At 48.4% G+C, this 10,470-nt stretch overlaps 1 protein-coding gene across 6 annotated transcripts in view; it reads right to left on the minus strand.

The window, feature by feature from the left end:
• GRIA2 (glutamate ionotropic receptor AMPA type subunit 2) overlaps positions 1-5,401 on the minus strand; it is a 98,564-nt gene extending 93,163 nt beyond the window's left edge. For 3 of the 6 annotated variants that reach the window (XM_050896626.1, XM_050896628.1, XM_050896627.1), the window contains exons 1-2: positions 5,143-5,401; positions 4,563-4,703 (exon numbers count right to left, since the gene is read on the minus strand). In XM_050896626.1, coding sequence (XP_050752583.1) covers positions 4,563-4,703; positions 5,143-5,230 — 229 coding nt within the window. In that variant the 5' untranslated portion in view covers positions 5,231-5,401. Of the gene's footprint in view, positions 1-4,562; positions 4,704-5,142 lie in introns of those variants that run through there. The other 3 variants (XM_050896631.1, XM_050896630.1, XM_050896629.1) reach the window with 2 other exon arrangements.
• Between the last annotated feature and the right edge of the window lie 5,069 nt (positions 5,402-10,470).

The raw sequence follows: 10,470 nt of genomic DNA on the forward strand, positions 1-10,470 counted from the left end.
GAAATGTTTTGAGAGCTGCAAAAGCACAAGAGTTCCTACTGTAGGCTACATCCTGGTTTTATTGTATCATTTTACTACAGAAACCCATCTGATCTTGTCCATTTTAACTACAAGGAGGTACAGAACCTATTTCACATCTGCTCACTGAGCCTGAGAAATGTTTTATAGTGAAAAGGAAATGAGAAGGACCAGGAATACGAATGAACTGAAACACAGGCATTTAATAAATTCCTCCTTTCCTTTAAAATCAGTTCTAATAATTTATTGTGAAATATATTTAGGCTTGGTCCACAGTAATTTTAATTCAAATAAACACATCTAAATTTCTCCCATCTTTACTGCTACAGGATGTATTTTTTTGCTTATTCTTTAACCATTTTGCCAGCAGTATGCTGAATGCTATTTCTTTAAGAATGCAATCTATAGCATTATATTCCAAAATGGCTGGGAAAACCTTTGCCATGACTCCCAAGTTGCAACATGCTAGATATTCATACGTTTTCAAAGCTGGTGGTTGAAGATATAATGAAAGGATCTAAGGTTTATGCATGAATCAGCATCCCGTTGTCATAATGTCATGGTGCAGTGATCCCTGCAGAGCTGTAAGACTTGATTTAAAACAGAAAAGCTCAACACTGGCTCTCGAGCCAGCAGGATTAAACATCCAAGATTGTGCATATATTACCTCTGTGCTGAAACTACTATATGAAAAACTTGTTACAGTTATGGAGGTTTTATAGTACTCCATAGGAAACAACTCTTTAGGTGACTCCAATATCCTTTCAGTGCAAAAATATGTGAGTACATAATACAACTATCCCTGTTTGGGTTGGTGGATTTAAGAGGAAAGGATTTCATCTTCACCAGTCTCCTCTTTTCTTGTTTTGACAGAATTAACAATTTTTAAAAAATCTGATGTCGCTGATGGTCAGCACCTCTCCAGTTAGACTAGACTCAATTACACTGTGCTGAAGGACAATAAAGTCCAGTGGTTTGGATACCTTCCAATTCCACCCTATGAATTACCTGCAGTGCTGTACCTTTGCTCCAGCTGTTAAAAGCCAAAGAGGTTCTGTTAGAGTGAACCGTTTTGTTAACATTTGCCTCTACCACCTAGACTGTAATCCTCTGAATCACCAAGAATTCTCAAAGAGGGCTAAGCCTAGCCCATTTCTCTTGAAGGATGTAACAGTAGTCATGGCAGTGAACATTTCTCTTAATTGTGCCATCAGTCTGAAGAAAGACTGCACCATCTCTCAGTCAAAACCATTAAGCCTCCTAGTGACACCGACTTACGAGGTGTCAAACTGCAATTAGATTCCAACAGCTACTCCTGATGACCTGTCAACACAGCTTTGCACAAGACTTGCAACAGTCCAACAACCTAAAGTGACTCTTTGTTACGGATATACTACATGAGTTAAGGCCACCTACTCAGAGTGCCCATTCCTCCTCTTCTACACATATCTTCTGGTCACCTTTAAATGACTGAGTAGTCTTACTGTTTCAGACATCCCTCAGGGGTACATGACCACCATCTCCTCTTTTGTGGAAGTTTAGGAAGCTAATTTAAAAGCAGTACCAGCAATACAACTCGTTCATCTAAAAACTGTTTGCTCCATCAACGAACTCTGAGCAAGTGCTGACAATAAGTTTGAAGATTCCTTAAAAGAGTTGTACAGCAGGTTTTTTGTTTGTTTGTTTGTTTTTAAAGCGGATGGAATTGTATGCCCCAGTTTCCCTCTGGCTACCAAGCGGCAGGAGGGAGGCAGGCACATCCCCAGCGGATCAGCGGAGCCCCGGGCGGCTGCCGGCTGCCACCTGCCGGAGACCGGGGCGGGCACCGGGGCGGGCGTCGGGGACCGGGGACCGGGGGCCGCCCCGCCCGGGGCGCACGGCTGCGCACCGCGTCTCCCACACCATCGTCCCGAGTTTCTGCAGCCGGTGACCGGGCTGGTTTGGGGTTTTTAAATCAAAAGCTGAAATATTTCGGTTTTCGATTTTCGAAAATTTGTTATTCTTAGGGCAGAAAAAGGTCATTACTTCTATTCCGGTATAAGCCTGCCACTGCATTTCTGTGAAGGCAAATCACCTTGCTGGAGTGAAATACCTGGGTAAATACCGAAGCATTTTCGGTTTCCTATTATCCTACATTTCTGTGACCTTCTTTTACACTTGCATTGTTTAACTGTTGATAGTGCTGGTTTTGGACATAGGTTCTTTGTGCACTATTCTGAAAAAAAACAACCAACTTGCAGATTTTTCAGTATACTCGTTCTTATTTGAAATAAAGAGGACAAAAAAAAAGGATACTCCTTAACCATTTGCGCATGCAGTGCTCTGCAATCAACTGGTAAATTCTGCTTCTTATATGGCAAATCTTTGTCTTCAGAACTCCTTGTTCTCCAATCAAACCTTTCTTGGAAATTAATCAAGGAGATACTATACATATTTTTAGTATACGCTTCACTAGTCAATTAAATCCAATTGACAAGATAACTTCACTAAACCATCAGTGGTGATTGAGGTGATGAAAAAGCAAGTACATGTTCATGTCTTAATTTGGTGCTCTTCAAACTGGTTGAAAATGAAAGCCTTGGACAAGGTTCAGACAATGGGAAACCCGAACCGTGGACGGCATCTCCCTTCTGCTGGAAGTCTCAAAGTCCCATCACTGCAGTCTACAGCCTACAAGTCATCAGAGTATTATTAGAGTTCTCCAAGGAAGACAGCTAAGCTTAAGAACAAGGCTGATGCATGCATGCGAACACAGATAAAAACCTTGATGGGATTGGAGAAAAATACGAATCCTTTACTTTTGCAAAGAGCAGGTGGCTATATTTGTCTCTAGTACTAGTAGAAAAAAAAATTCTAGCGTTTTACACAAATTTTCAAGATTTCGTTGACTTCACAGAATGGAGAAACACAGAAAGACCCATCACATTTTTGCAGAATGCCATCTATACCGCTACACAACCCCTTACTTCACCGACGGTCCGAGTAACATATACTGCAAATACTAACCACATGCAGTCCTGGTTGCTGCAAACCCTCATCACCTAAGAAAGCAAGAACTCCCCAAGCAGCTTGCAAAGATTAGCAAAGTAGCCGTACTGTGGCAGATTATGTGCTCTGCCTTTTCTGACTTCAGCTACGTATGCTATACCCTCCTATGCTCATACATGCCACTGAAAGCTCCTTGGGTTGAGTTCTTGCACCACCTATCCCAGCACCTACGCCGAGACGACCCTCTTCAGCACCACCCGCACCTACCATAAGGTAGCTAAATCGGGGCAGGAAAAAAAAAAAAAAGGTCGCCAACAGAGGGAAACTGCTCTCGCTGACAGCTAACCTCCAGATTCAGTGTCCCTTACGGCTTGTCCCCAGGAGGGACGGGGAAACGCCTCGGGGGAACGCGGCGCTGGTCGGCCGATAAGCCGTAGCTCGGCGGGAGCGGCCAGCACGGCACAAGAGCGGGCTCCCTCCTCCTTGCTGGCCGCGCCGCTGCGGGGCCCCCGGTTTCGCTTGAAACGGGCACATCAGGCAGGGCAACAGGGGAAGGCGGGCACCCCTCCTCGCCCTGGGAACGCCTGCCTCACGCTCACAGCTCTCACCACCGACACGGGCAGCGCCCGCCCGCAGCCCCTTGTCGCGGCTGCCCCTTATCGCACGCCTGGCCGCGCACCGCCCCTCGCCCGCCCGGCCCTCCCCCGCCAGCCACGCCGCTCCGCGGGGTCAAACTGCGCCCCGCCGGGCCGAACGCCGGGCAGCTGCCTGGGGGGCAGCCACCGAGCGGCAGGCAGAGCCAAACATCACTGCGGGACCCCGAGCTCAAGGGCTCCTCTCTTCCCGCTGGGACGACCGCGCTGCACCACCCCGCCTTCCCCACCGCCTCCCCGAGCGACGCATGTGCTCCGCGCCCCGCCGCACGCGTGCGGCCGGGCCCTGCCTCGCCGGAGGCGGAGCCAGGGCACAGTCCCGCCGGCCGCCCGCGCAGCCCGCCGACGGGCGAGGGCCCGCCGCGAAAGCCTCGGGGCCGCCGGCTCCCGGCGAGGCTGAGGGGAAGGCGAGAGGGCGGGAGGCTCCCGGGGGCGGCGAGATGGAGCCCGGAGCGCCGCGCGGCGTAAAATGGCTGACCACCTCCGCAGCCGCCCGCTCCGCGCCCCCTCGATTGCTGTCGGGAGGGGGCCCCGGCCCTGCCCACGCCGGTTACCGGGAAGGCTCCGCAGAGCGTAGCAGAGCCTTCAGGGCGGTGGGGGAGCGCTGCCCCGCGGCCGCGCAGCCTTATGCAACGCGTGGGGAGGGCCGCCGGGCGGGGGCGGCAGGAACCATTTTAAACCTCCGCGAGGGCTGGGGAGGCGCACGGAGACCCCGCGCCCCGTTTCCCCCGGCGCCCGGCTGGGGCTCGGGCTCTCCCGCACCTGCTCGGCGGCGGCGCAGCGCCACCACCACACACCCCCCAGCCTCCCCTCACTGCGCGCAGGCTCCCCGCCCCCGCCGCCACAGCGGGCTGGCGGGCAGCGCGCGCAGTGCGCAGCGGCCGGCGGCGTCCCGTTACTCACAGGCGTTGGTGACGGCGAAGCTGTTGGCCACCTCCAGGTTGTCGATGTGGGGAGTCAGCCTGAACTCCGAGGTGGAAAACTGAACCATCCCTACCCGAAACGCGCTGTACTCCTGATCGGCGCCCCTCGGGAACAGCCCCCCTGCAGGGAAACACACACACAGGCATACATCAGGCGGGCGGGGGCACGGGCAGAGCAGCGCCGGGGCCGCATCCCTTCCCGCCGCCGGGGCGGGGCTGGGCGGGGGCGCCGGTAGGCTCCGGTAGGCTCCGCCGGCTCGGGCACCGCTGCCGGAGCGATGCCCGCCGCGGGTCCGTCCCGTCCCGTGCCGTGCCCGGCCGCCGCGGCGGAGCCCGGGGGCGCGACGGGACGGGGGCGGTGTGGCCCGGGGGAAAGGCGAGGGGACGGGGGAGGCGTCGGCCACGGCTGCCGGAGGGGACCTCACAGGCGCCTGGCGGGTGCCGCGGTGGGGCTGGGCGCGCGGCGACATGACAGGAATGGCCGAGTGACACCGGCGGGGATGAGGGAGCGGGGGACCCGTCGGGAGGGGAGCGAGGTCCCCCGGCATGCGGGCACCTACCGATCTGTATGCTGTTAGAATTGACCCCCCAGATCAGTCCCCACAACACAGGAGCCAGGAAGACAGAAATATGCATAATATTTTGCATTTCCAGGAAAAGCAGAGCATCCACAAAGCCACGGAAACAGCCCTTTCTTCTTCTTCCTCCTCCTCCTCCTCCTCCGCGGAGCGCGCTCGTCAGCAAATTAGATCCTCTGCGCGCCGGGCGAGCGGCCGGCGGGAGCAAGCCAACGACGGGAGGAAAGGAACGAAAACCACGGCGCGGCAGGCGCAGGAGAAGCCGTTGCCCGCGCTGCCGCTGAGAGCTGCCGCCGCTCCGGTCCTCGTCCCGGCTCCGGAAATAAGCGGGGTGGGGGGGTGGGGGGTGGCCGCGTGCCGTTGGCGGCGGCGCCGCTGTGCTCCCGCTGCCTGAGCGCGCCCGCCGCCCGGCCCTGCCCTCACACGCGCTCGCCCGCGCTCCCTCGCACTCAACGGGCGGGCGGGCGCACCCGGCGAGGCGGCGGCGCGCCTGCGCGAGCAGGGAGGCCGGCGGGAGCGCGCCCCTCCCGCCCCCTTCGCCGCCGCGCCCCGCCCCTTCGCGCGCGGCCGCGGTGAGGGCCGCCGCCAACCTTCAGCACCGCGGACAGAGGCGGCGGCCGCGGGCGCCGGGGCTCCGGGGGGCGGCCCCGCCGGGGCCGGTGCAGCCGCCCCCGCCGCCGCCCCCGGCCCCGGCCCCGGGGAGCGGAGGGGAGGGGAGGAAAGGCGGGGGTGCGGCGGGGGTCCCGGCCGGTGCCCGCGGCAGCCCCCCGCAGGCCTGATCCCCGTGTCCCGTCCCGACCCCGCTGCCTCGGGGGAGGTGTTTTATTCCCCACCCCGGCTCCCCGAACGAGCGTACCTAAAGTGGGGTACCCCGGCCCACACGCCTCCCGTCGGATGGACGCGCTGGTCTGCGCACGCTGCTGCCTGCATGCGGAGCCCCGCGTGTTTGGACGGCTTTAAGCGGGTAAAAATCAGAGACGTGAATCAATCACAGGCCGATTTCTCTCTGTGACAGCGGGCAATGTTCGCTTAGATGGAAAATTGAAATGCAAAAAAAAACCACCTTAAATTTTTTTAGAGGTGTTTTTTTTTTTCTATTTATTTCACTAGTCTTCACCAGGCTGCCATTTGGATGTAGCCACCTTCCAGGTATATCTGAAAAGCATATTTTTAACTGCTGTACCCAAAACAGAAAAGTTAATGTGCAGGAAGGTTTAAAGCCATTCAGATATTTCATTTTCATGTGTAATGGGGACTTTTTTCCCAAGATGGGTTCCAGCTATATTAGCTAGACATATTATGTACTGCAAGCTAAATTTAACATTTTTCAGTTTGGCACAAAGTCTGTTGCTATGCACCACACACACACACACACACACACACATACACACATATCTTACAGAACAGGCAGTGTAGCAATACTGTGACAGTGACAATGAATTTGCTATTAAATGATCATTCGCTGCCATATATTTTTTAATTTTTTTTTTTTGGTTTTGCTAATAAATATGAGGAATATCCATGTAGGAAAGGATACCGATCTTGCATTGCTTTCCCTTTTTTTTTAATTATTAAATTGTCTTAATTTTCCTTTCCAGATACAAAGAAGGGTCTCGAAGATTCAGATATTCAGATGTTCGGTATAAGTACATATCCTGAACACATAGGAAGTAGGCAGTTTGAGGCCCTTTACCCATCACTAATTCATGACGAGTTTAGTTTCATTTGAGTCATTTCACCAGGAAATTCTGTACTAGCTTCTGTCTGTACTCGTGTCGTCGTCGTCTCTCTCTCACCACAAAATGAGATGAGCCTGAAAAAGAGAGCGAGCTTTAACATCATGAGCTTATAGACCCTATGGCGTTATTTGGGTGGAATGGCGGAGTCACTACAGCCCTTCCTTGCTCTCTCCCCCAGCCTGGTCCCTCCCAGTAGTCAGGTTTTGTGCTCCACGGTGAAAGCTACCGCTGAATTCTGTGAAAGGGGCAAACAGTGTCACTGCGGCAATCAATAGATTAAGATATCAGAGGAAAGCTTGCATTCAGGTAGTCCTCACTGCGCCCTGGACAATGAGATGTACAGGCATTTACTTTTTAATATACACTTTAGTGTAATATTGCCAATCTTTAACAGGAGCACAGATGAATCATAAACATACACTTTTTTCACCCAGGTCTGAAGAATCCCCTTATGTATATCAAATGAGGTTAAAGTGCAGCAAAGATCTCAGTTTGAAGATTGTATTTTAATATTTTATAATAAAACAAAAAATCCTATTTGCCAATATACATTACAGCTGCATAATGAACTAAAATATAAAAAGGATTAAGATGATGCAAAATATAAAAATGAAATCTGGAAGGATCCCACGTTTTGAACTAATTGTAATTACAGTTATGGAAAGGATTTAAATCTCTAAGCTGGTTTTTTTTTCTGTTGGTTTGGGTTTGGGGTTTTTTGGTGTCGTAGAGAGCAGTGCTATTCCACGTGCACATCAAGACCTGTGTCAGATACAGTAAGAATAATTCATGGTGACACGTGTTTTATCTGGTTAGACAGTAAAATGATATTTTATTTTTTATACTAAACTGTGGCTAATGCTAAACTAAGTTTGAACCCACTGTAGTGGGCACTACACAACAAGCAACCGTACCTGCGTCCGAACAGTTTATAGATGAAGGTCTTGAACCCACTTTCTGTCATGACAGTGTCCTTGCTACACCTTTCAAGTTAAAGACCTACAGAACATAGCATAGCAGGCAGGTAAAATAAAAGTGACCTGAGTAAGAAGTTGATTACCAATTACAGCTGGGGGTTGTGTTGAGTTAATAACAACTTCCATGGCAGTCACAACTGATACCACCCCGGCTGTTGATTTTCTAATGCATATTTTTCCATTATAGAATTTTGAGTATGTATATGTATACATCGTGTACAATGTGTGTGTGTGTATGTACGTGCATGTAATATTTCAGATTTGTATCATCATGTCAGAACATGTAGAAAAACTGTCAGTGTGGCCATATTCTATTGATGGTGTGCCAGAGAAAAAGAAAAGATTCCAACTGAGATGAGTAAGTACAAAAGGATGGCATGGGCTAGTGAATCAGCAAGAAAACAGTTTAATCAGAATTTAATAACAGGGGAAAATGCTGATAATAAAATAAGGCCTTCTTCAACTCTCCATTTTTTTGTAACAGTCCTATGCTAATCAAAAAGATGCAAGCAGGCAAAGGAGAAAAAAAGAAATTTATAGGTGATAGTAATTTATGACCATGTACTAAGAATAGACATACTCATTAACACTGCATAAAAAAATCAGACTACATTACTGGGAATCACATTCAATACTTTTTGCACAAGAAAAGGAAAAGAATCTAGCAAGAGGTAAGTAAGGATTGTAATCTTAAAAACAGAAGATTATATTCTCATATGCATTCTTCTAAATCCATGATAAAAGCTCATATAAAAATGCATTAGTTTAGAATCTGAACAAAGCATCAACAGGGGGACTGTTAATAATAAGCATCAATCACTTGTTGAAAGGAACATAGCAGTGCAATAATAATGAAAACAATGACAGATGACAGAAGGCCAGATACCAAATAATAAGATGTCAAAACCCTAAAAAAGCTGAGTGTCTAATCCTGATTCCATACAAGTCCTGGAGAGATTTGCTACTTATTGCAAAGAATGCAGGATTCGATCATGGCTATATTTGATCTAACAGGTTCTAATGGACGATATTCTGAACATAAGGTAGAAGTCGGCGAGGAAGCTAAAAAGGGCTAATACATGTGCTAATCGGAAATAAATATGAGTTTGTCAGGAATACACTTCCTCAGCGATTCATCCTGGCACAATCCTGGTTGAGACAGTGGCTGCAATTCAACTGAACGTGCCTATGTTTCAGCAGGTGCACGGGGGACATGGAAAGAAACTTGGAAATGACTGAGGAACTGGAAATTTTTGCCTTGCGCTCAGAAACATTGAGCGATCGCTCCATATACTTACCAAAAAGATAGTTCAGGAATGACTTGATGACATGGAGTACATGCTTCAGTAACAAAACTTTGATAATATAAAGCATTTGAGGACAGGGATGCAGTAAAAAAACCAGTATTTGAATGCTGATCTTAATCATATTCAGATTAGAAATTAAGTATCTTTTGTTTTGCTGTTTTAGTAACGTGTCATTGACCATGGCAATCACATGCTGAGGGTTGTAGTGAATTCCTCAGCCCTGAAAAATGCTCAGTTAAAATCAGATTCTTTTCTAAAAATCCTTGTTGAAAAATTTAAATTCTGAGAAGGCCCTTGGCAAGAGCTCAGACTAGATGGTTATAGTGATCCCTTCTGGCCTTGTGTGCCATCAGTATTTGGTTTTTATATTCAGAATTATTTTCATTATTTTTTTCATTAGAAAAAATCTTAAAATATGCAGGTTTTGTAAGATGCAAAACCGCTATACCAATGTATGAATCCTTTGATTCCATGCCCGATCAAGAAATTCTTCCTTCAAAAAAGATTGTTGTCTTTGGATTTTTGAAATCTGCAGAACTTTTGCAAATACCAATAAATGTAAATAAAGAGGAAATACAAATGAAAGTTTCGAGTTCCAAATCTTTCTTAAATTGTTTAGTCCCATATGTTCATTCTGGATCTCAAGAGTCTTTTTAAAAATAAAAAGTACATCCTGATCTCCCATGCTCATTCTGCTTCCTCTTCCGATTAGCAAACGCATACTGTTCCCATCAACAGTACCTATACCCGGGGATGGTATGCACTAAGGAATAGCTTATGCCACCTTCTATTATGTGATTCCGATGGTGAAAAAAGCAACATCACTACCCTGTGGTATAACTAATGTAAAATAATTAGTGATAATCGTACAACTTTTAAGTTCCCTTTGCTGTATAGTAGCTGTGACAGTGCAGCTTGTTACTAGCTTAGCTAACCATTGTGAGAAATTTATAGCAAATTGGGATTTACTATATTTATCTGAGCTACTTGCATTCTTGCTATTTGCAAGAAATGTTTTATTTATTTTGCCTATAAAATCACTTAGGTATATGCTGAACTATCCGTGTGTGTGGAAAATCTCTTCATAGATTACTTCAGTCTTTTCTACCGAGATTATAGCAAATTACATTATTAAGGCTCTGAAAAAAGATAAAAGGAACACTTTCAGATTAGACTATGCATGCTAAATCCGTGATTCTTGTCTGGCAGTATCTTTCCTTTTCTTCCAACAGTATAAAAAACTTCCATTGCTTTCTCTCAGTCCCAAGGAATACATTTCTTATCCCT

The sequence above is a fragment of the Gymnogyps californianus genome, chromosome 4, assembly GCF_018139145.2.
Source record: "Gymnogyps californianus isolate 813 chromosome 4, ASM1813914v2, whole genome shotgun sequence".
Classification (NCBI taxonomy): Eukaryota; Metazoa; Chordata; class Aves; order Accipitriformes; family Cathartidae; genus Gymnogyps; species Gymnogyps californianus.